Here is a 26,518-nt window from a genome sequence, read left to right on the forward strand (position 1 = left end):
TCTGCGGTCTTCCAGTACTATGACATAGTTTACCAATGATCAGACAGCTTTCACAAAGCACAGTATATTTAAGACAAAAGCATATCAATCAGTAAACAGTATACTCACATGCTAAGCTTACCAGGTATTACCTATCATCCACATGGGATCCTGGTAGGTCCATACACAAGTTTGTCCGTTTTTTATTTCAGAATCTTGTGACCCTCTGAGTCATCTCAAGCTGAGCTTTTATACAGTTTGGGGCTTTTGTTTTCTGGCCCTCTTTAACCCAGTCAAAACCATTATATGCAATTTCCCATTGGGAGATGGTACTTCTCCAGTGCTGTTTATCTGTCCAGGGATTTGCATTAATTACCTTCCAGTGATTTTAGTTCCTGCAGGAAGCTCTGTAACCCTCCTCCATGGAATACAATTCCTAATTTGCAAAGATAAATATATCATTTATAGATAAAATAGTCTGAGGTTTTCATGCTTGCAAGCTCTCAGATCTGCCACACCATACACCCAAGAGAATATTTGTCGCATCGATAACTACTGCCTGGACTTAGTGAGATACAGGCAAAATAGCCAGTCTTCTATGAACTAGTCCATATGGTATATTTGATCAGTCAGTGTCCTAAAATCACTATTTCTGGTCTCGCGTCATCTCTGTTGTCATGTCAAACAGACCAGCAGCCTGTATGCATTTTCCCAAGTATCTTTTATAACCTTATTAAGACTTGCCAGGCGCTCATTCACCTGCATATATCAAAAGTTATTCAACTAGTCTGAAGACTGCATCCATTTCAGGCCTTTTGTTTTCTTTGTAGAGTTTTCAAAGCTGTTGCTTAAAGTTGTATATGTATTTACTTAAAAATAATTGTTCCTCACTGAGGTCTGATGTGGGAAACTGAAATTGCGGTCACTTCCAATGTAATCTAGTGCTTGTGCCTGTTGTGGAAGTTTTGCAGTCCTTTTCACCTAGAATTTCTTCCTAAGGGCTTGTACTGATCATGCTTCTCTCTCACAGAAAAGACTATGCCAAGGGCACTCTAAGGGGGGGGGGGAAGAGGGGTTACTTACTAGTTAGTGTTGTTCTTTGAGTGTGTTTCCTCTGTATACTCACACTCCTTGCCTTCTTTCCCCGCTGCTTTGAAATTTCAGGAAGACCATTCTGAAGTTAGGGAAGGAGCTAAAGGGTGGTTTTATACACATGGAATCCTCTGTGAGGGGGAAGGAGGAGCAGCCCCAGCTATCAGTACTCACTAGAAAAATTTGTTAGCTTGACACCAGAGGCATTATAACCCACAAGTGGGAATATGTAGAGGAACCATTTTCAGAAAACCAGGATTACTAGTAAGTAATCCCTCCTTTTTAAAATAATGTTATGATACACCAGCTGGCATGCTTCTGGTGCTAAAAATATTTCCACTAATTGTTTTTGCTGAAATTCCCAAAATTGGAACTATTTTATCATAGGGATTTTATCAAGATTCAGTATAAATTATGTCATTGCCTTTAGTGTAGTCATCTATTTAAAGTAATGTTAATAATTAAATTAAGTCTAGTGTAATTGTTCAAACCATGTGTACAGAAACACATACAGAGTTCAAATCCTGTCACTAGTGTTCACAGTGGAGTTGAAACTGTGATTGTCGTTCAGGAGCCTAATCTTAAAATAAATTATACTAAGGCTAAAAGAAAGCATATAGATGTTTCTAGAAAAATCAATCAGTTATATATTACTAGGTTTCTAAACTGTATTGTAGCATTACATAGACCTTTTCCATAGAAATTTAGAGCATAGGAAGAAAAAAAGAATAAAAGAAATAGCAATACTATAGTTAGTGTTGAGATGGTATTGCAGTTCTAAAACCCCATTTTCAGTAACATCACGTTTAAATATAAATTGTTCATGTTTGGTCTGTTCCCCAAAGCAGCTGTTCTTTCAAAGTCTGATGAAAATGCATTCAATCATTTTGTAATAATACATTATGTATGTGTAAAAAAGTATGTTTTGCAGGGAGAGTGTTTTTTCGCTACTAATAGGGAACAATAGAGTACTACCAAGGTCACCAAGCACAAAACCAAAGTGAAAATTTTATGAATACAGCAAGATTTAATGCTAAGGTGTTTAATAAAAATAAAATTAAAGCAACAAGTTAAAGCAACAAAAGGCAGAATATAAACATTTTCTTAAATAGTTGTTGTCAATAGAGTTTCCAGAATTTATTAACAAGAAGACAAAGGACCCAATTTTCAGAGGTGCTGAGGACCCATAATTCTATTTGGGGAATTCTAAACCATGGGAATTGAGGGTGCTTAGTACCTCTACAAATTGTCTCTGTCTCTCTTAATTATTGTTCCATTCCTTCTTCTCAGCATTGACTGGGCTCAAATAGGACAGTTGTACTTGGAAACATTAAAAGAAAGAAAGTGGGGTTGGAGTACAGTAGTAAAACCAGAAACTTCTTAGTGCTAATCCCTTCTTTTACATTCATACCCTCTGTGGCCTTTGACAAGTCACTTAGGCCCAAATTTTTAAAAGTGACCTCTGACTTCCATGCCTCAAGTTTTGGATGCACAACCAGAGGCAGTAAGGTGGAGGATGTTCCATGTGTTATGAAGGCAGCACTGAAGAAGCCACAAAGGTGGGAGAGGAATTGGATGAAGAAAGAAGGATCTGGTGCTAGAAGAGCAATATCTAAACATCTACTAAGGATAAACATTTTAAAATCAGCAGTCGTGGACAGCATACACCCAAAAGTCCACAGAGAGTTATCTGAGGAGATCACTGTTCATGTCAATTTTTAATAAAACTTGGAATACTGGGGAAATTCCAAAAGACTGCCAATATTCTAAAGGGCTAATGAGATTACCCAGGGAATTATAGGCCAGTTAGCTTGACATCAATCACGTGCAAAATAATGGAAAGCTGATACAGTATTCAATCAGTAAAGAATTAAAGGATGGGAATATAATTAATCCCAATCAACATGGGTTTCTTGAAAATAGGGTCTTGTCAGACAAACCTAATTTCATATTTTTATGAGATTGCAAGTTTGGTGGATACAGGTAACTTCATAGATATAATATATTTAGACTTATGTTAGGCATTTGACTTGGTACTGGACAACACTGTTAAAAAATTAGCAATATACAAGCACACATTAAATGGATTAGGAACTAGCTATCTGACAGATCTCAAAGTCAATCAAGGGCTCCACAAGGGCAAGTTCTAGGCCCAATGTTATCCAATATTTTTATCAGTGGTCTAGAGGCAAATTAAATTCCTGTTGATAACATCTGTGGATAATACAAAGATTGGCAGAATGGTAAATGATGAGGGCAGACTAGTCACACACAGTGACCTGGATTGCTTGGTAAAATGGGCCGATTCAAACAAAATTCATGATCCTACATCTAGGATCAAAGAATGCAGGCCATACGTATAGAATGGGGGACTGTACCTTGGAAAGCAGTGACTCTGAAAAGGATATAAGGGTCACAATGCACAAACAGAACATGAGCTCCCAGTGCAAAGCTGTGGCCACAAGGTCTAATGCAATCCTTGCATGTAGAAATAGGGAAGTATGTGGAAACAATTTTATTCTTACATGTGGCATTGATGAGACCGGTTCTGAAATAGTGCACCTAGTTCCAGGGCCACAGTTTTAGAAGGATATTTGAAATATTGGAGAAGGTGCAGAGAAACACCACAACAATTATTTAAGGGCTGGGGGAAAATGCCTTACAATGAGAGATTTGAAGAGATCAATCTGTTTAATTTATCAAAACAATAAGAGTGAGAGATGAAATGATTACGGTGTATAAGTACCTTCACTTGAGAAGATATGAGCTAAGTTAAAGCCAGACAAATTCAAATTAGAAATAAAGCATAGTTTAACATGAGGGTGCTTAACCATTGGAACAAACTACCAAAGGAAGTGGTGGATTCTCCATCTCTAGAAGTCTTAAGATCAAGACTGAAAGCCTTTCTGAAAGATATGCTTTAGTCAGGCACAATTTATTCAGCTCAGTACATGGGTAACTGGGTGAAATTCTGTGGTCCATGTTATACAAATCAGACTAGATGATCTAGCCTATAAAGACTGAAAAGGGAAGCTTTCAAGACTCACCAACATAGTCTGGAAAATCCTTGTTCTTTAAACCAAGGTGATCAATACAGTTTAAGAGATATGTGTGAAGAGTCCAGAAAAGTAAATGTTAAAATTACTGTTTGTGGAAAAAATTGGAAATTTCAGTAGCTAAACTTCAATTTGACGTCCTTTAATTATGTCTTTAATTCTGCGTTTTCACAGAATCTTCAGCTGCTTGGAGCTACAGCCATTGAAGACAAGCTGCAAGACAAAGTGCCTGAAACCATAGAAACTCTAATGAAAGCAGACATCAAAATTTGGATTCTTACTGGAGACAAACAAGAGACTGCTATTAACATTGGTATTGTATTTGATTTTTGAGGTGTAGTTAGATCTTTTTAAAAATCTTGTGATAAAAGCCATCCAAGATGTAAAGGAATTCGAGCAAAAATGCTTTCAGAAAAGCAGGGTATATTGTAAAGGTAACAGTATCATGTGGCACTCCAGGATTTAAGTGCTAGTTGATTATGCAGTATTTTGAGAAAAAAAGCTTAAGACCAATTTATTTCATAGTACAACGTTAATTTAGAATTTTCTGGCTTTCCTCTGCTTGTTCACTTAAAAAGTAGTTCTTGAAGGATTTTATTTGTTTGCTCCATAAATAATTGATACCTATCTATAGTCGAATCCACCTTAACAAAACTTTGGTCCTGGAAGTTCCTAACATTTTTAAACTATTTCTTTCTGGGGTTTTATTTGGGAGATGATGCTGCAAAGTGTGACCACCCTCAAACCACAGAACTCCTGCAAAGCATTTTATTGAACTCCCACCAAAAAGATAAATAGAAAAAAAGTTCACATTTTCCTTCCAGCTCTATAAGAAAATAAATTTTAAAAAGCAGATGAAGTAAAGATGGATGGCACAGGGTTTTAATTTTTTTAAAGCATTTTGAAGTAGATATGTATTCTTATGGTGTGGATCACATGGGGCATTCTCATATGGAGGTGTTCTGGAGGCATCAATACAGTGAGCCTCATCTTCCAAACACTTTACTCAGGCACATAGGCTCACTGATATTAATGGAACTAGTTGTGGGAGTAAACTTACACATGTGCATAGATGTTTGCCAGCTCAGACCCAAAAAGAACAAAAACAAAACCAGTTTGTCACTGAATCAGCAAGCTTGGTATTCCTAGTATTGTTACATGATTGTTATTTTTCTTATAATATTAAAGTGTTCTAGCTAGACTATTTCCATTCCTTGTTCCTAAAAGGTTATCAGAGTAGAATGCCAAGTCAATACTAATATGAATGTGCAATGTCACATACATGTTATGGATATTTTATTAGGAATTTTCATAAATCCTGTAAGAATCATTTATTTAGTGAAAATATAGTTCTGTTCAAGTGATAACATCATAAGACCAGGATGAAAATATTATCAGACCAAATATTGCTGGTTGGAATTATTTTTACATTTTGTATTCCAAAAAGTTGCCTTTTTTTTCTTGTGATAAATACTGTAAAGAATAGGCCAGACTTTTTCTTAAGCACACACAGTTGTGTACAATACATTACCATGTGTCGAACATACAAGCACAAATATCCTATCTGCATGCATACCTTAGGAGTTTGCACACACACCCAACGTGGCTATTTATGCATACAAGCACCTGAATTGCACACTCCCATTGTTTTTTGTGCATGGAAGTTATGGGATTTTATAAACATTTGTGCACAATTACATACTAGCTATGATAATCTTAGCGAAATGGCTGTGCTAATGTGTTAGATGTTTTACCATTGTTCTCAGTAGGTCAGAGTTAGGCCAACACTGAATGTTTTTCAAAATTTCATCTTTAGTTTAAAGAGGAAATATTTGGTTAAATTATCAATGTCCTAGAGTAGAGCAGTTATTTGTAACATTTTTTTTAACAGGTCACTCGTGTAAACTTTTGAAAAAGAACATGGGACTCATTGTTATCAATGAAGGGTCTCTTGATGTAAGTAAAATCTGCAAATTCTTCAACATGAAAAATAATGATTATAAGCCCCATTAAAACGTTGTTTTATTTTACTTAAAATATCCAGATATCTGTAAAATATATTTCCTTTGCGAGAGAAGCAACTTTAGCATCTATTACTTTAGTCTAATGTAGCAAACTGTTAGAAACTATTAAAACTAATAGTTTAATTCCTTTTCTTATTTTATTGAGTTTTTGGTCAGCTAGCCAAAATAATTTGCTGCTTATTATGCATCAGGAAAGCTGCATAATAAAAGGATTGTGCCATAGTGCTGCTGAAAGGCTAGAGCTAATTCATGTCCGTTTTTATACGGAATATTTAATATTTGGTAAAGCACTAATTAGTGCCTGTGTATGGTATGCATCAAACATTATTGTTAAAAAAACTCAAATGACTAAGTAAATATTGAAATGTCAACAGTAAGAATTTGATTTACCAACTTTATCAATCATTTTAATCTCTTAAACTTAAGTGATTGGGCCATATTTACCCCTTTTATAATCAGATGCAGATCCACTGACCTGTGCCAGATATGTACTTTGAAATCCATGTGTAATGATAGTGTCAGTTACCATTTTCTGTACCTCAGATTTACTGCATGCAACCTTTCTAACAATGTGATTAAGTGTAGGAGAGATAAAAATGTTGTGTTAGCTCATAAGAAACCCCCCAAAAAGGTTTTGATCCCTATGAGCTATTTTTTGCCCTTTAGAATTCTAAACAACGTACCATATTTCATAAATGACAGAAGAGGGTCTTTAGATCAGGAAAGATTATGACATTAAGTGGGAACATCTCCTGGGGCCGAGCAGGATAAGGAATGGAAAAATCGTCTCCCTCTAAGGGATCCCTGAGTAAAATTAAAACCAGAGAATGAAAAGAAATCTCTTTTGCATGAAAGTTACCTTTGCCCCAAAAGACTTAAAGGGAAAACCCCAAAAGTATTAAGATTAATTCACCATATAGTTTTGTTCAGATCACTTGAAGTTGAATCTGAGGAGGGGATTATAGGAGTATGAGAGGTGAGTTGGGTAAAGGCAGAGGGAAACTGAGGGAGAAGGAGTTAATAAACAGAAAAGAGAGGAGAGTGAGAAGCATAACAAGCAGGGAAGCATGATGTTTGGTAGCTGAGGGTTTTAGTGATAATATATAGGGGCTGGATGAAGGACACCCAACACCCAGTGAAAAAGCCAAGAAATTAGAAGATAAAAAATTCAGAGTCCATGTTTGAGACTTGAGTGACTGCTATGTCAAGAGACTGTGAAGGCTCCTCCGACCAGTTATTCTTGTTATTTCCCCATGTGTTGCTGGTCCTGGTGCTGCAGAATGGAAGACTCCTCTGAGTCCAGTAACAATGAGGCCTGTGTGAAGGAGCACAGAAACTGCTGCCTGGCACAGCAGGGGTTAAAGAAAACATGTGGGCTCAGCTAGCCCCGCCCCAATATACTTGCAGCCAATGCCAGGCCTGGAGGGGAGAGAAAAGAAGGGAGCCTGGCTCAGTTGGGGGCTGATTGGCGAGGAGGCAGGAGCTCTCTGTTCACCTACCTGAAGGAACGGATCAGTGACCTGCCAGCCAACGCAGCCACTGGAGACAAATAAGCCTTTCCCTGCCAAGAGGAGCTTGCTTACTGTGGGGTAATTGAACTAGCGGGGCCACACCCCAGATTAAAGAGACTTTTTAATAGGAAGTCACCCATGGAAATGGGTCTTGAACTCTCCTATTCCCCCTCCCGGCAGAGAGGCAGACCCATCAACCCCTGTTTAGGGGCTGAACCACACAGGACCCTGGGGAGGGTCTGGGTCCCCCTCCAACTGCTCTGACCAGCGAGCTAGCCACTAGACCACGTAGCCACCAAAGGCGCAATCACAACTGGTGGAGAATGCGGGCAGTGCCTGGTCCCTGCTGTAGGGAATTTAAATAAAAACAAACAAACAAAAGGAAAGCCTTTGAATGGAGATGGAACAGCTACTGAAATGGATGGCTGAGCAAAACACTCCTGCACCAGATGGCCATGCAGCAGCAGCAGCATTTAATTCATGAATTGACAAGCCCAGCAGCAGCAGCAGCTGGTCCAGCATGTGGCCTCCATATTGCGACCCAGTGCTCCAGCAGAGCCAACTAACTATCAGGCTTACCAAGATGGGGCCTGATGATGATCTTGAGGCTTTCTTAGAAACTTTTGAGCAGGGCCGCCCAAAGGATTCAGGGGGCCTGGGGCAAAGCCCTTCCATAAAAAAAAGTTGCAATACTATAGAATACTATATTCTCGTGGGGGCCCCTGTGGGGCCCGGGGCCTGGGGCAAATTGCCCCACTTGCCCCCCCCCCCCGGCAGCCCTGCTTTTGAGCGGGTAGCTGTGGTAGCCCAGTGGCCCCAAGACCTATGGGGTTCAGTGCTGGCCCTGTACTTAACCAGGATAACACAGACCACATATTGTGCTTTAGACCCTGCTGCCGCCAAGGAATATGCCCTGGTTAAGGCCACAATCCTCGATGCCTTAGACATCTCGGAGAAGACATTCCGTCAATGCTTCCGGGAGGAACGGTACCCACCGTGAGCCCGACTCCGCCTGTCCACCCAGAAGCTGCGGAACACATGCTAGAGATGGCTCAAGCCAGAGGCGAACTCAGGAGCGCAGTTTCGCTGAACTGGTCCCACTAAAGCAGTTTGTCCAGATCTTTCTCCCTGGGGGAAGAGAGTGGGTGTTGCGGCACCATCCGGAGACCATGATGGACACCATCCAGCTCACTGAGAATTACCTAGCTTCCAAGTCCTCTGTGATGACGACCCCCCACCCCAGGGATTGGTTGGGACCAAGAGCTCCATACCACAGTCCAGGTAGAAGAATGGACCATAGATACGACTTAAGGGGAAGAGGCAGATTATCTGAGGTCTTTTCTTCCCTAACAAAGGCCTTTTGTTGAAGATACGTAGTCCCGTACATCCTACTGAGAATGAGTAGTGAGTTCTGCAGTATTAATTGCACAAACACTTATCACTATGCAAGCATGTTCCAAACTGATGTTTGCTTTTGGTAGAGTTATATTCAGAAAAGTGACTCCATAGCACCACTGTATTCTTCATGTTTTCTCTCAGGGAGCCAAATTTTCAAACAGATTTTCACATAGAATCTGAATTTATATGTGAAAAGTGGCCAGTTGTACATCTGCCTAATTTGACTGCCTAAGTCATTTTTCCAAAAGTAGATAGTGTTCATCAAACTGTGTGCTCAAATTTAGAGGTAGTTTATAAAATTTTAGCTCTGTGTCAGTGATGTGCTGCCAAAGTTTCAACAAGTTGCTCTCTTAGAAATATACTGCTTCAATTGATGGTGCATGTGATATTCCCTGAGTAAAATATGTTCCACTACTGCCTATGTTTTTATCTGGGTGGCTTGAAGTGATCAGGTGTATCAAGCAGTCTCCCCTGGCTACTATGCTTGGTCAAGCCAGTACTGGATTTTCAAATTCTGTGGGATGGGAATGAGTAGGCACACCGTTACTGGGAAGGAAAGAAGCGGGCTACAGTGGTTGCAGAACGCTGATTCAGTGCAGCAGGAGTTTGGCCCTAGCTCTTCCCTTCCTTGCACTGCTAGCAGAAGGCTGTGAGGACTACATCCTTCATTTCTTATGTGTTCCTACTGGTGCTGGTGAAGAACACAAGAGGGGAGTTGCCCTTGCATCAGCTGCCAAAGCAATGGTGGATGCACCTGCTGCATGGTGACTGTCTCTGCAGAGCAGCAACTGGCTCAGTTCCAGCCTTCAAGGAAAGCTACGTTATTTACACGCAAAGCTGGCCTTAACGTTTTTGTGAAGACTTGTGAAACAATTGTTAGCCAACAGGCAAAAAAACAACAACCCCAAACTCTGATTGCTGTCCTCCATTTTCACACCAATATATATAAGGCCAACCTACGGAATTTGGGCAGCGTTAGCAAAATGGTTCTTTAGGATACATCCCAAACTTAACTTACTCATTTTACATAAAATTTGGGATGTGAGAGGACCTGAAGGTACTACTGGCCTCCTAATTCTGAAGTGAAGCCCAGGTTTTTTTGGTCCTTTCAATCCTACTGATTGGTTTATTTTAGTTTAGAATTTCAAGATTATCTCCACAAAGGTAGCAAATTACTTTAAAAAAAAATGTAAACAGACTTTCTTTGGGTTCAAAAGCCAGCTCTCTTAAAGAGCTCACATGACAATGCTGCATGTCATTAATTGCTGTGGTTGTTTGTTTCAGTAATTCTACTTAATTTGTTGATACAAACAGCTGTTAATCCTTGTAATGGGGTGCACTCAGCTCTTGTGAGTGCCTCCTAGCCAAGTGTATGCATGCCTGCAGTTTTTTCTCAATTTCCTCCACTTGTGGTGCCCCCTGTTGGCCGCTGCGCTCGTCAGGAGGGTCGTTGGTGACCCAGCCCTCCAGCCAAGTTACACTCTGTCCATGTGCGAAACAAAAAAATCCCTTCCAGGGTACACAATCCAAAATGTCCCCAATATCCTGCAGCCATCCCCGGGCTCAGTCTTCTAAAACAGTCCAACAGGGCCCGTCATAGTACCCTCAGTTGGTATGTCCTTCTCTGCTGCAGACTGAACTCACTCTGACCCTGCAGCTCCTTTATTATGGGCCTGCTGGGCGCTGATTGGCTGATTCCTGCAGCCTCTCCCCTTGGCTGCTTCTCCTGCAGCCACTGTAGCCCTCTTGGACAACCCCTCTACTGCTCCTTTCCTGGGATGGGTGTGGCAAGACCCTGAGGCCTCCAGCAGGGGGCCTCTGGGTCTAGTCCACCTTGTCACACTCCTGTTATCACTGCAGAGTCTGAATAGCTATGGAAAAGCATGCTGGATTCAATTCTGCCTCGCTCATCTATACCAAAATGATCAGATACGCTTCAGCTGTACAATACTTATCATTGGTGTTGGTGCAGCAGCAGGAAAAAATACAGGTTGATTCTTCTAACTGCCATCTTCTGCACAGTTAACCTGAGATTTGAAAATCTTCTTTTGTATTGGATACTTCCCTATTTGATTTGGAAGTACTTGAGAAATAAATATGGAACCCTGTGTTATCATGTGTACAAAATCACTTTTTGTAGTACAACAGTTTAAAAGCCCCTCAAAAAAATTGGAAAATCTCCCCATAGGGAAGGTATTTTTAAAAACTCTTTTAGAATGCCTAAAAGTAGTTGACAGTTTTGCTAGGTTTGCAATGAGAGTTTTTAAGGATAATTTAGAGAATCTATTTATGCTTCTTGTACTACGAACAACAATGGAAGTTGAGGTGAAAAGTAAACTTTGTAATCAATATCAGAGTCTTACAACAAGTAGAGTCAAAAGTTAAATGAATCATGTGTGTAGAGGTTAGAAATAGCCATAATACACAGTATCTTGCAGTGTTTGTTAATCAAGAGCACATTTTTTGAAAAAACAACTGTTCAGTGAATTAAAATACGCTATTGTAATTGTAAGTATTTTATAAATTATTTCCTAGACTTTCATTTTTATGTAACTGTAATTTAGTGTATTGTTAATAGAGGAGAATCTACTTCATATTAAACATTCTAGGAATATGTATAGCCATGGCACAATATTACTATCTGGAGGGTGTAATTGTAGACAAAAAGAGGGGTCTACCTTCCGTTGCAATTTCAACAGAGGAAGAGAGACTAGGAAATTAAAAGAAAAAATTCCAATCTTAAAAAATAACCCCCTTCATCTTCCATCTGAGGAAGAGAATCCAGAAAACTTTGTAAGGCACCGGAGGCAATGTGGGCAAAAAATATGTATTCTGGAGAAAAGGGTTGGGGCAGATCCTAGGATGCTAGTCCCATTAAGCCCGTTTAAAAGTGTATTTAAAAATTACTTCTGCTCAGTATTTGTATGTTAGATTGTCATATTTATATAAATCATTGAAATGATCCCATGACCATGTTGAATTTAACATGCCCCAGGCTAAATAGGGTGGGGTTATTGTGAAGACTGTCTTCCCAAGAGGAAAAAATACAGAAACTATATTCCTGTGGAGCAGCCCTCATGGAATGTATATTTTCCTCAAGCCAAACTTTCTATACAGCAAAGGTATAAATAAGTTTCTCTGTTCCTGTCGACCTCCAAAAGCCGCCTTTGCAGCTGGGCTTTCAAGCATAAAACAGGAGAAAGAGAGGGTAATTGTGGCTTTCTGAAGGCCACACAAAGAACAAGAGTTACTATAAATATTTAATCTCCGTTTCTCCTTCATGATACTGCTTTCATAGAGCCCCACTGTAGGAGATTAGGTCTCAGCAACCTTCCTGAAGAAGTGGACTGAGAATTCCTGCTATTTAAAACAGTGATAGAAGTATTGCCCTCCCAAAACAAACATCTGCTGTTGATGCTGTGTTCAGAGAATAGGGATTTGTGAGGCTGTGAACCAAAATCTTCATAGCAGCCCTAAAGATTTCAAATACGGTCTTATCATAGATACATGTAATAAAAAATGGTGTCCCCTTAAGTAACTTACACCTGAGGTGATAGTCAGGCGTGGGAACATCAAATACTTCATAATGTGACCAGATGCATAATATTATCCACTTAGTCTCCAAAGACCTAAATAGTCCATTTGATTTTTTTCTAAACAGCTTAGATATAAGTAGTAGCTAACAGCTCTTTTATCATTCCTGGTATGTAGATTTACCTATCTTGAAAGGTTTCTAAATTTTTTTAATTTGGTAGCATAATTAAGACTTTCTGGATTGCAACATGACTGCTTTGATGTCCTGGGACAAAGACAGGGCATTCTGCCCTAAAGCCTAGAAACCCTGCTGATGTATGAAGAGAATTAAGAGCCTGATGCATTGAGAAGAAATTAAAAAAGGATTTAAATAAGCCCTTTCTCCCAGTGTAGTAGAAAGACATTAGACACATGCAATGAGTGAGTTAAGTCTTGCCTTCAGTCCCTCACAACATCAGACACTGTTTAGATTTGTAGCAAACAAGCCCATGTTGATGCCCCATCTCGCTGTCTGGAGTGGCTCATGATCATGTGTACCCACCTCAGGACAGACTGTCAGAAAACAGGGCAGAAACCCCATATTGATGGTGTGTTCTATAATTAGATTTCACCAAGCCAGTAACAAATGTGAACTCCTGGATCACTATACCAGTCTTACCATGGAGTCTCAGACAGCCCAATCAAACTCTCCAGTCTATCTTAATACCCAGACAAACTGGACTTTGTGATAATAGGTCACTTAAGCCAAAAATCACACTACATCAGATTGCTCCCAGTCTCAAGAGACCAATCACTTACCCCAGCTCAATTGCTACTCTAGATCTTACACAAAAGACCTCACTGGTAGCCAATTCTATAGTAAACTAACTAAAGGTTTATTAGCTAAGAAAAGGAGTGAGAGTTATTGAGAGGTTGAAGCAGGCAAAATATATGTACAGGTGAGCCACAGTCTATAATTCCAAATGATGGCAGTGATGTAATAAACTACCAGTTTCCCAAAAGTCTCTCAGGACTACCCTGAATAACTCTGGAGATCTCTGTCTTCTCGTTCAGTTGTTCCACCCTGTTAGAATCCAAACAGTCCAGAGATGAAGGATCTTTCCCTGAATCCATACTTATAGCTTCTTCTTACAGAAAACAAGCTGACAGGGTCACTACCCATGTGGGCCTTTCCTTTGATGACAGAACATGAGGAATCTATTTATAGTCTTTGATCACACAATGACCACTTGCTTTGAAATTAGCACTTTCCTGTTAAAGTTCTTCATTTGCATTCCACAAGGCTTCTTCATTGTTTGATGGGTTATTTAGTTACAGCGGTATGCACAACGTAAATATTTGCTACTCCATTATAACAGGATACACATAAGTAAAAACAATGCATGTAATATTCCATTCATTTTCATGAAGTTTAAACACCAAACCCTCTTATACATTTAACAATTACTTTGATCTATGCTAATATACAAGTGAATTGACCTGGGTCTTCAGCATGAGCACACCCCTTACAAATATCATACAAACCACAGAGGGTTTGAGTGACCACTTATGTGAACCACTCCAACGCCAACATTCCAATTCAGATTGTTGGCAATGGTATCTTTTTTAAACATGCACCATGGAGGTATAAATAAAGGTCACTTCATTCCAGATGCATCATTCACACAGATCGATAACCTCCTGATATAACACAAGTTGGCTGAGATCCTCCCTGTCCAGGAAATACATTGAGACTATAATATCAGTGAAAATCTTTAGAAGATCCCCTCTGATCTATGGGAGAAAGGATTTGAAAGGCAGCCTGATAGCCCTGGGCTCTAGCAAATTTATTTATTCTTGACTCCTGCAGTCTTCAAATACCTCAACAGTCAAAAATGCTCAGTATGCTCCTAAACCCAGAGTGGAAACATCCTTATCTATCATTATTTGAAGAGCAGGCTGAGGGAAGGGCAACTTCTTGAAGACATACTCTAGCTGTGTTGCCTCACAAGAGTCTTAGACCTTCTTAAGAAGAAACTGTCATATCCAAACTATAAAATACTTGGTTTGTACAACAGATTCAACCAGTTTTGCAATGGCTACATCTGTAATCTTGCAAAGGGGATGGGTGACAAAAGTGCAGGCAACCGTCAAGACTAATACACACAACACGTCACTGGGCCTTCAAGCCTGGACCTAGCTAGGTTCACTGGATGGGATTTTGGAACCATCTTGAGATAGGCATGCAGGAGCCCTGGTGAAATATTGGCAGGGCCCTTAGAATCTGAGTTGAGACCAGCATGTATTTTTTATTTGTTTACTCACAGACTGGGAGCTGTGAAGAAGAAGCAAGCCCTCCCACAGGGTCTCAGCTACTACACTGTAGGACTGAGCTCTCATGAGCCGGGAATCCAGATATAGGTTCACCTTCAGGCTTTGACACAGTTGAGTTACAACCACAGCCTGTTAATTGGTGAACACCTTGGTGACTGCTGACAGCCCAGATCATAGTATCTTGTATTGATAGTGGTCATTGGCCACAATAAACTTTTAAGTGGTACTTATGCTTTTGCCTTATCAAGATGTGGAAGTAGGCATCTTGAGGCCCAAGAGTCCTGAAAAGGTCCATAGTTGAAACAAAGGACAGGAATACTGCTAATGGTTGTATTCTATTGCAAATACTGTATCTCTACTTCCTGTCTTGTTTCATGCATAAGATGAATGCAATGTTCATGCAACATTAATGTTGAACAGGTAAAATAATAAAAAGTCAGGAAATGCAAAATAAGCATTATTGTTAGAACCTTAATTTGTTGTATTGCACATCCATTTACATTATAAATAGCATTATATTAAGCTATACTTTTAACTGAAAAGCAGAAATAGAATATATTATGTATATGCTTTGCAGCAGAATTAACATTGCTTTTGAAACCTTAATTTTTTATTTTCTAAAATGTTAAGATTTTTTTTAACTACACGTCCTTAATATTGCATGTGTGTAGTTTTTGCGTATCATGGGTTTTTCAACGAAAGAAAATAATTGCATGTGCTTAATAGTTTCATTATTTAAATAGTCCCTTTCATAGGTGAACAATGTTGGGGAAGGGTTAGTCTTTACTTCTGCTTTTTGGTTGGCATCAGTTATATGTAAATCTAGATTAATGGGGCAGTAGTTCAATGTTTTATGTTTGGATAGCTGCATCTTTGCAACATAGAGATAGAGAGGGTTCGTTTGTTTTTGTTTTAATGAAAGCTTTGAATTTGAAGAATATTTCAATATGCAGCTTGAAAGCAGCAGCCATTGGTCCTGCCAAGCTGGGCAAAGAAAAATGCATTAATGTCACAAAGGGGCTGGAGCTTCATGAAGATCTGCTCATATCTAAGTATACCCAGAAGTGATTGATTATTTGTAACTTTTATTTCTTCCCCACCCCAAATGTAGCAACACATGTTTTCCTTACTAAGAATTATATGTCCATTTAAAATTTAAATTTTTTTTGCTGTGGGTTGTTTAATGTATGGTTCAAATTTTTTTTGCAGTGGGGAAAAAGTAGTTTTTTTTCACTATCCAGTAATTCAAACTACTAAGACATTTTGCTTAGATTTTCCTTTTAATTTTGTATGTACAGGCAAGAACCAAGAATGAGATAAAGAAATATTTAGCCCAGAAGTTGAATGTTTTGGCAAGTTATGACCATGTAAATATGAGGTTATATTGAAAACTGTTTCAAAGCTTTAGAGTCGCTATTGGCTATCACAGTAATTTATATATTTGTCCCTAAACAAATAATATCTAAAATAGTTGAAGGCACTGGCATATTTTCCCCAGATATTTTTGATGTAATAATCACAATTTTTTCCAAAAACTGCAAAAATACATAATGACTGCACCACACCTGAAGTGGGGGGAACATTGTCCGGGTTTGCTGAAGGAAGACAGCAGTGCTTTATGGCAGAGGGGGAGGGAAGGAGGTCAGAAACTGATGCAAAAAGGTGGGTGGTGATCAGCTTTACGGCACTGACTCACCCCTGGGAAATGTAAGGCTTTAAAGGTGCCAGCCCTGGGTGTTGGAAGCCCTTTCTCCATGCAGCAGGCAAGGCGGCACCCACCCCCCCTCCCGTAGAGGTGCGAATATCAGGTTGGGTTAGGACCTGCTGTGGGCATTGCACTAGTCACTCCTTTTTAGGGAGGGAGGTAGGAAGGAATTTTTCTCCTTTTCCCATATTGGCTTCGGTGGAGTGAGTTTTTTTCACCATCCCCACAGGAGGTGTCAGGGAGGACCCATTATGGTCAGGAGAAAAGGTGGTAGGCTATATGTCTCAACTTATTTTGTAAGTGTGGAGTGGATATCCAATGCAGGTACTCCATAAGGAAGGCATCCAGTGACTAGATAAATGACCTCGTAAAGGACTTAAAAAGGGGGTGCTGGTTAAAGGAACAGAATGAAGGGGCTTCGGGGCTCCTATGATTGGTACAGCAGGGAGCCAACCCCCATTTCTATAGCCTATCTTAACCCTCCTATGAGTGGGGATGGATGTTCAGGTCCAAGCCATGGGTTAGCTTGGGGACCTGGATGGAAAATGAATGGGCATTGGTGGAAGCCCTGGGTAGTTATTTGAATAAACATGGAGTTGCCTGCACTATATGCTTTTATCTGCCGGGCAGTCCCAGACATCTAATAATAAAGTTGCGGCCTGATTAAATCCATATCAAGTGTCTCCTGTCCTCCTTTCGGTATAGCCAGACAACAGATTAAGTACAGTATATGTTTGGTGGTAGAAATACAGTATCAATTGCTCTTTACTACTGCATTAAAAAGTACAACTTATTTTGAATGGAGCAACAAATAGAAATAAAGATAATTAACATGTATATTTTTTTGTGTAACAGGGAACAAGAGAGACCCTAAGTCATCATTGCAGTACTCTTGGTGATGCTCTGAGGAAGGAAAATGACTTTGCTCTTATAATTGATGGTAAAACACTGAAGTATGCCTTGACATTTGGAGTAAGACAGTATTTCCTGGATTTGGCTTTGTCATGTAAAGCTGTTATTTGTTGCAGGTAAGGTTTGAAGTGTGATCTTTTTTTCTTTCTGAATATAAAATACTATCCAGGAATAGACTTGTTTCTGGCACTAGTCTTATTGAATATATAGCTAGCTAGCTAGTTTAACAACATTTGAGAAAAGAGAATATAAAAGGTCAAAGTCGATACAGATTTTGTAGAAGTAAATCATATATTATAATTTGTTGTTTGTATAATATTATGTGATCGTGCAATGGAAGAGGGTATTGTAATCCATACCACAACACGGAGGAATTGACAAGCAAAACAGGAGTCCAGGATCTGGCTCAAAACAGCCAGTATTTACCCAACATAGGATAAAGCAACAGAGAGTCCTGTGGCACCTTTAAGACTAACAGATGTATTGGAGCATAAGCTTTCATGGGTGAATGCCCACTTCGTCGGATGCATAGGATAGGGTCAATAAGATTCAGGCACTGATCTCCATAGGGTTATCTATCCACCTTTAACTCCAGCTCCTGGGCCTTGTGTAGAGATCACTTCGTAGACAAAAATGCATATGACTTTTCCTATAAGCCTGGACTCATACCCAACAAAAAGTGCAAAGGAACTACACGTTTTGTTAAGACCTTTTCTTCACAATCAAAGCCCATTCTCTTGATCATGGACATCAGTCTGTTCAGATTGGTAGCCCACCATAACAAGGGGACTTGTTCAAGATCAAAGAAGCATCAAAGCATCAACTGAGAGATAAGAACAGCTTTCTCTCTTGGCTTCCTCCAAGGGCCATACTACCAGTGCTTCTTGGGCTTTCTCCTGGCTTTCCAGGTTACTTCCTGATTCTTATGCACAGAGATGCAATCCAGCCAGTCCCTGTGTTTGCTATCGGTGCCATGGAAACCCCATGGCCTCTATGGTTCAGTTTCTCCTCCAGCCTGGACTTGCTGGTCCGTGACTTGGGTGGTAGATTCCATTATATCAGCTATCAATAAAGAAGTATTTAATTGTTCCCTTCTTTAGGCTGAATGAAAGGTGTCTGGTACTCCCGTCACCTCCACTGAGGCCTGTAGTTGCCCATAGATCAAAGGCATATTTGCTGGCAGCTACCCTATAACAATAAAAAAGTGTCAGTGTTACCAGTTTCAGTGTTTGAGTTTAATACATTTAAGTCATCTAAGATCAATTGATCTTCTTGCTTTCTGATTAAATATTTAACATCATGTAGCTGAAAAAGGATAAGAGTTATTACTGTAAATAATCCTGAGATTCACCAGGAATAAAATGGAAGTTTGTATATTTTCATGCCTGAATCTTTTTTTAATCAGAAAAAGGTATTTTCATAATATTTTCCTAATGGTCTTAAATCCAGGAATACAAAGATTGGAAGTAATATGAGCAGGGCCGGCTCCAAGCACCATCAAAGGAAGCAGGTGCCTGGGGCGGCCAATAGAAAGGGGTGGCACTCCGTCCTTTATTGGGGTGGCACGTCCGGGTCTGCGGTGGCAATTCGGCGACGGGTCCTTCAGTGCCTCTCTTCCTCTTCAGCGGCACTTTGGCAGCAGCTCAATCGTGTTTTTCTTTTTTTTCTTTTTTTCTTCGCCACTTGGGGCAGCAAAAAAGCTGGAGACAGCCCTGAATATGAACGTACATGTTTGAGTAGCATCTGCAGCTTTATTAGGAATACTACACCCAAGAGCAGGAACTCCAGGAGATGAGGGATAAAAAAAATATAAAATACTCATCCTGTGATTCGCGAGGGCATTTTGTTAGGAATGCTAGACATTATGTGAATCACCAGAGTAACAGAAGAGATCATTTGGTGGTATCCACCAAATAATAAGAATTTAGATTACTGGGACTGGAGGGCTAGAGGTATCAGTTGGGATCAAGAGCAAAATGTAAAATATGTCTAAAATCCCTGAAAATAAAGAGTGAGCAACGTGCAGGGGGTTATTTTATTTTAATTATTTTTTCAGTTATTTTTAATTACGTTCTGATTTATATTAAAAAGTTTGGTTCTTTCATGTAGAGAATTTTATCCCGTTTCATCTTTTTCTGAAAGGGCTTGAAAGAGAAAAAAAGGAATAATACAAGAAGGAAGTATCTATGCTGAGGCAGCAAGGAAAATTTTTCCTCTGTGAAACTAGACTATGAATCATCTGTCATACTCCTGTAAAAAGGAGCCTGTTTTAACCTTCTATATCAATCTTTTCCATGGCAGGACAAGCAGACTCTCTAGACTTGGCTGTGAGGCATGCTTCCAGTTGAGCTGAGGGAACATTTTATTAATACCAGCAGTTTGTGTTGGCAAAGAACTTGGCTAATGCATGCAATCATAAAAACTTTATTTCATTTTTAGTAGCTGGTTCCTTTTTTTAAAACCATCATTAAACACCACCTTTTACTCTTGTAAATTAACTAATATAAATAACATTGTGCCTCCACTGCCCTAATTCACCAATTTTACCTGATTTACTAAATTTTTGTTGAAAGAGAGGGGATCTGTCCTTTCCAGATTCTCATTAACAGCCATAAAGATATCAATTTTCCCGTATAAATAAGAATAATTCTTTTTGGAGAGCCTCTCAACATTGCAATCCTAATCGGGACAGAGCCCCTGGGCCTTGAGCTTCCAGATACTTCAGTAAACTGTGTCCTTTAGGGTTGCAGGAGCTCCATCATGGTACTGAACTTTTGATGCTTGGTATTATGTAAGGAGATGCAGTTGTTTAAACATAGCATTTCACTTCAATGCTAGATTTCTGAAATGGTGCTACAGTCTTTATACAGTTGAGAATTCAGCCCATGTTCCACCTGGGCCATACTTCTCACCAACCGCCCATGAGTAGGAATACACAGAGGCACTCTAAGAAAGAAAAGGTTCACACATGTATTCCACTCAGATGTGCGTATGCTCACCATATTGGAGCTGGTGAGTTTTCTGAAGCAGTACCTTTTGCAGCAGTCCATGCACCCTGTATTTCCTTGTGGCTCCCCCTAAAGCTATATTAGGGTAGTGCTGCCCAACCCCCCTTGGTTTCTTCTCACTGCCCATAGCCTGAGTCAGAGCTCCCCATGTGATTTACCTCACAGTTTTTCGTCTGTGGAGATAGCTAATTTAATTTTCTCCTTATCTGTTAACAGCTAGCACCTGTTAGTTAAGTTTTCATTTATATTTTAAAGTGTGTTTTAATACTGTAGTTAGTTTTCAGTGCTAAACATCTTTGGTATGCAGCACTTAAGAGGCTTTAAGCACTGCCTGTTATACAAAGTGTCTTTTCCAAATAGTGACCTGCATGCCTTGCTGCCTTTTGTACCTGGGTGAAGGGTACATTAAGGAGAGGTCCAATATCTGCCACTCGTTCAGAAAAAGAATGCAGATTTCAGGAGACCTACACCTCAAACACCACCTCATGATGCAGGCGATGAGACTTGCTTGGCTCTGGGCCCATCTAGCTATCCCCCTGCTTCCTGTGCACAGACTGCAAATGTAGCTGCGGTTGTCTCAGACAGACCCCTGGACTTGGCCTCTTCTCCTTGGAGAAAGAGAGGTTAGTGTTCTCCAGGGCCTCCCCAGAAAATGACACACAAGACAGACCAAGGTGACTTAAAGTCAAAGAAAACTTTGAAAAAGGACTCAGGACACCAGCAGGATTCAGCAGGTACTCCGGATTGAGCTGGACCATCAGCCCACATCTCCCCAGTACTGCAGTAGGAGGATGTCAGTACAGTACCCTTGACTCTGGTACTGTCTGCACGATGACCATTTAGTCCAGTACCAGTGGACACTGTTACAGCAGCAACATTTCTTGTACTGACAACTCCACGAGCTTATGAGTCAGAAAAGGATTTGCCTTGCCTCTTTGTCCCAGACTCTCCTGTGGTTCATGAATCCATTGCTTTATTGGCACCTCCTTCAGTATGGGGGTCTTCAATATCCTCAGCTCTGATGTAGAGATTGTTAGTGGTACTGACGCCAGTATCAGCTAAGAAGTATAATAAGGGCTCAGCTCCTTCTCCAGTACCATTTTTGGTACTGGTGCACACTGTGTTGGCACCAGTACAGTTTTCAGATGCCATTCAGTCTTGGGCACTACATTGGCACTGAATGTTGGTACTGGGACAATAATTGGCTTGGGTAACAACTCCAGTTTCTACCACCATACCAACTACAAGTTCTTTCCCAGAACCGTCTCAGGATGCTGTGCCATCAATGTCTCATGAAACCTTTAGGGTACCAACTACCATACATGCCTTGGTACTGATGTTAGATCTTTCGCCCATTGTAAAGAGGTTATCAGGTTGCCTAGTAGCCCCAATAGGTGTTGCACTCCCCAATGCTTACTGACCACTCGCAGTCTGGTTCATTCTCCTAGTTATTTGCTGTCCCTCCCTTGACACAGATGGTCTAGCAAATTTTCCAGATTACCTCCAGAAGGGGAGCATTGATCTCTAGAGTGGGACTGATCGTACAGCAGGGACAGATCACTGTGGCCCAGTTCTTACTGACTCCCCATGCCTTACACTTTCCTTCAATGGCCATTGTGTGTCTGGTGTGTCTCCTATTCCCCAAGGTCATGATCACTCCAGACTAGGGGAAGATCATCTGAGTGCCTGGTGACAAACCTTCCAGAGCCATTTGTGTTGGAAGTACGAAAAGATACTCTTCCCCCAGAGCAGCCCATGCTGCAGGAGGAACCATTGCCTTAGGAACCAATTTTATTGCAAGACGATTCATCTGAACCTGTGTTCCTCCTCACCCATGACTTAATGATCCCAGACACTTGATTTTAAGTCTCATCAGGAGCTTCTGAGAAGAATGGCTGCATCTTTGGGTATACAAACTAAGCTTGTACAACAAAACACAAGCTTTTAGACATTTTCCAGGCTTTTGCCCCTCCCTATTAGTGTAGCTCTTCTAGAACTGGCAAAGACCTTATGGCATATACCAGCCTTTCTAGCCTCTACAGCTAAGTGCATGGATAAACGCTATTTTGTCCCTATGCAAGGCTTTGAGGGTTTTAATTCCCATCCTGCCCCACGCTGCTTAGTGTTGACGGCCACTAAGGAGAGATTGCATCAAGGGAAATTTAAATAAAGAAAAAGAGACCAAGAGGCTTGACTTATTTGGGAAAAAATAATTATTCCGCATTCTCTCTACAGATGCATGTAGCAAATCAGCAAGCACTGATAGTTAAATAGGACTTTGTAAACTGGGATGCAATATCCAAATTAACTGAAAAGCTACCAGAGAGGAGGCAAGAGAGGAATTTAAGGCTTTCCTGGGGTGGCTGACACCAGTCCAATCTGCTGGATTCATAGATTCCAAGGCAAGAAGGGCTGTTGTGATGTACCTAACGCTTGATGGCCTCTGCAATAACAATGAGGCGAGCTTCCTGGGTACAGAACTCGGGCATAGCTACAGACGTTCAACAAACTATTAAAGACTTTCCTTCTGATGGTTGTTACTTGTTTTTGGATAAAAGCGATGAGATCTTACATTCTTTTAAAGACTCTAACAATGCTCATTAGGATCTATACTCCAGCCCCCAATACATATCTCAACAACTTCAATTATAGTATAGTATAGTATTATAGGCAGCCTTTCCACCCATCAAGGCAACCATATTCTCAAAAAAGAAACACAAAATCGCAAAGTCAGCCATGGAAAGCAGCCCATTTGCATTCTCTTTCAATGACAGCAGTACAGTCATTGGTGATCTTCCTACCACCTTGTCCCCCGACCATTCTGGGGGGAGGATTATCCCATTTCCTCACTGCCTGGGAATCTATAACAATGGACAAATGGGTCCTAATCACTCTGAGATTGGGATATTCTAGTAGCGAGACCATGCCAAGATAATTCTTATAGCTCCAGCATGGTTGAGACAATGCTGGTTCTCAGATCTTCACAGCCTCTTGATTTAGCCTCCAGGGCCTCAGCCTCCTCTTCCAAACCTACTGTCCCAATAACATGGGCAGTTATTGCATCCAGTCTTGAACAGTTGGTACCATACAGTATGGTTATTGAGTGGCTAGATCAGGCAGAGAAAGACTTCTAAGGGTATGTCTACACTACGAAATTAAGTCGAATTTATAGAAGCCGGTTTTATAGAAATCGGTTGTATACAGCCGATTGTGTGTGTCCCCACATAAAATGCTCTAAGTGCATTAGTTCGGCGGACCGCGTCCACAGTACCGAGGCTAGCGTCGACTTCCGGCGCATTGCACTATGGGTAGCTATCCCACAGTTCCCGCAGTCTCCGCCACCCATTGGAATTCTGGGTTGAGATCCCAATGCCCGGATGATGCAAAACAGTGCCGCGGGGGGTTCTGGGTACATGTCGTCAGGCCCCTCCCCCTCCGTCACAGCAATGGCAGACAATAGATTCGTGCCTTTTTACCTGGGTTACCTGTGCAGACAACATACCACGGCAAGCATGGAGCCCGCTCAGCTCAGCTCACCGTCACCATATGTCATCTAGGTGCCGGCAGACGTGGGACTGCATTGCTACACAGCAGCAGCAGCTAACTGCCTTTTGGCGGTAGACGGTGCAGCATGACTGGTAGCCTTCATTGGCGATCTGGGTGCCGGCAGCCGTGGGGCTGGCAGCCGTGGGGCTGCATTGCACCAGCCCCCTTGCCTTGATGATGATGGTTATCAGATGTAGTATGCGTAGGATGGGGCTACATTGCTACACAGCAGCAACCCCTTGCCTTTTGGGCAGTAGATAGTATATTACAACTGGTATCCATCGTTGTCATACTGCAGTGGGTATCAGATTGTGCAATAGACCTGAAGGCTAACTGCCAAGCGCCCAGTATTTGCTGCCAAGCATCCAGAAAATGCCAAGGGCTATCAGTCATGCTGCACCATCGTCTTAAGATGTAAAAAATAGATTTATTCTGTATTCATTTGCTTCCCCCCTCCCTCCTGCTAAACCCAGGCTTTTGAGTTCAATCTTTGGGGGGGGGCCATTCTGTGTGACAGTTGTTTGTGTTTCTCCCTGATGCAAAGCCATCTTTCTTGATTTTAATTCCCTGTACCTGTACGCCATGTCGTCACTCGCCCCTCCCTCCCTCCTTCCCCTGGTCCGTCAGATACTACTTTCGCCCCTTTTTTCAGACCAGACGCCATAGCTAGCACTGGGATCATGGAGCCCGCTCAGATCACCGCGGCAATTATGAGCACTATGAACACCACGCGCATTGTCCTGGAGTATATGCAGAGCCAGGACATGCCAAAGCAAAACCAGGACCAGGCGAGGAGGAGGAGGAGGCGATTGCAGCGCGGCGACGAGAGTGATGAGGAAATGGACATGGACCTAGACCTCTCACAAGGCACAGGCCCCAGCAATGTGGAAATCATGGTGTTAATGGGGCAGGTTCATGCTGTGGAACGCCGATTCTGGGCCCGGGAAACAAGCACAGACTGGTGGGACCGCATCGTGCTGCAGGTGTGGGACGATTCCCAGTGGCTGCGAAACTTTCGCATGCGTAAGGGCACTTTCATGGAACTTTGTGACTTGCTTTCCCCTGCCCTGAAGCGCCAGAATACCAGGATGAGAGCAGCCCTCACAGTGGAGAAGCGAGTGGCGATAGCCCTGTGGAAGCTTGCAACGCCAGACAGCTACCGGTCAGTCGGGAATCAATTTGGAGTGGGCAAATCTACTGTGGGGGCTGCTGTGATCCAAGTTGCCAGGGCAATGAGAGACCTGGTGATATCAAGGGTAGTGACTCTGGGAAACGTGCAAGCCATAGTGGATGGCTTTGCTGCAATGGGATTCCCAAACTGTGGTGGGGCGATAGACGGAACCCATATCCCTATCTTGGCACCGGAGCACCAAGCCACCGAGTACATAAACCGCAAGGGGTACTTTTCAATGCTGCTGCAGCCCTGGTGGATCACAAGGGACGTTTCACCGACATCAACGTGGGCTGGCCGGGAAGGGTACATGATGCTCGCGTCTTCAGGCAGTCTGCTCTGTTTAGAAAGCTGGAGGAAGGGATTTTCTTCCCGGACCAGAAAATAACCTTTGGGGATGTTGAAATGCCTATCGTGATCCTTGGGGACCCAGCCTACCCCTTAATGCCATGGCTCATGAAGCCGTACACAGGCAGCCTGGACAGTAGTCAGGACCTGTTCAACTACAGGCTGAGCAAGTGCCGAATGGTGGTGGAATGTGCATTTGGGCTTTTAAAAGCGCGCTGGCGCAGCTTACTGACTCGCTCAGACCTTAGCGAAAAGAATATCCCCATTGTTATTGCTGCTTGCTGTGCGCTCCACAATATCTGTGAGAGTAAGGGGGAGACATTTATGGCGGGGTGGGAGGTAGAGGCAAATCGCCTGGCCGCTGATTACGCGCAGCCAGACACCAGGGTGGTTAGAGCAGCACAGCATGGCGCTGTGCGCATCAGAGAAGCTTTGAAAACCAGTTTTGTGACTGGCCAGGCTACGGAGTGAAACTTCTGTTTGTTTCTCCTTGATGAACCCTCCGCCCCTCCCCCCCCACCCGGTTAACTCTACTTCCCTGTAAACCAACCACCCCACCCTCCCCTACCCTCCCCCCTTCAAGCACCAGTTGCAGAGGCAATAAAGTCATTGTTACTTCACATTCATGCATTCTTTATTAATTCATCACACAACTAGGGGGATAATTGGAAAGGTAGCCCGGGATGGGTGGGGGAGGAGGGAAGGAAAAGGACACACTCCAATTTAAAACTTTAAAACTTATTGCTATGGAAATCATCTAGGGTGGAGTGAGTGGGTGGCCGAAGGCCCCCCCACCGTGTTCTTGGGCGTCTGGGTGAGGAGGCAATGGGACTTGGGGAGGATGGCTGTTGGTTACACAGGGGCTGTAGCGGCGGTCTGTGCTCCTGCTGCCTTTCCTGCAGCTCAACCATACGCTGTAGC

The 26,518-nt window shown here is 41.7% G+C and overlaps 1 protein-coding gene across 2 annotated transcripts in view; it reads left to right on the forward strand.

The window, feature by feature from the left end:
• Positions 1 to 26,518, forward strand: part of ATP8A1 (ATPase phospholipid transporting 8A1) — a 257,682-nt gene that overhangs the window by 151,077 nt on the left and 80,087 nt on the right. For both annotated transcript variants that reach the window (XM_024211695.2, XM_024211694.2), the window contains 3 exons: positions 4,302 to 4,440; positions 6,019 to 6,083; positions 17,468 to 17,640. In XM_024211695.2, the coding sequence (XP_024067463.1) occupies positions 4,302 to 4,440; positions 6,019 to 6,083; positions 17,468 to 17,640 (377 nt within the window). The remainder of the gene's footprint in view (positions 1 to 4,301; positions 4,441 to 6,018; positions 6,084 to 17,467; positions 17,641 to 26,518) is intronic.

This window comes from Terrapene carolina, unplaced genomic scaffold, assembly GCF_002925995.2.
Source record: "Terrapene carolina triunguis isolate 2854851 unplaced genomic scaffold, T_m_triunguis-2.0 Scaffold66, whole genome shotgun sequence".
NCBI lineage: Eukaryota > Metazoa > Chordata > Testudines > Emydidae > Terrapene > Terrapene triunguis.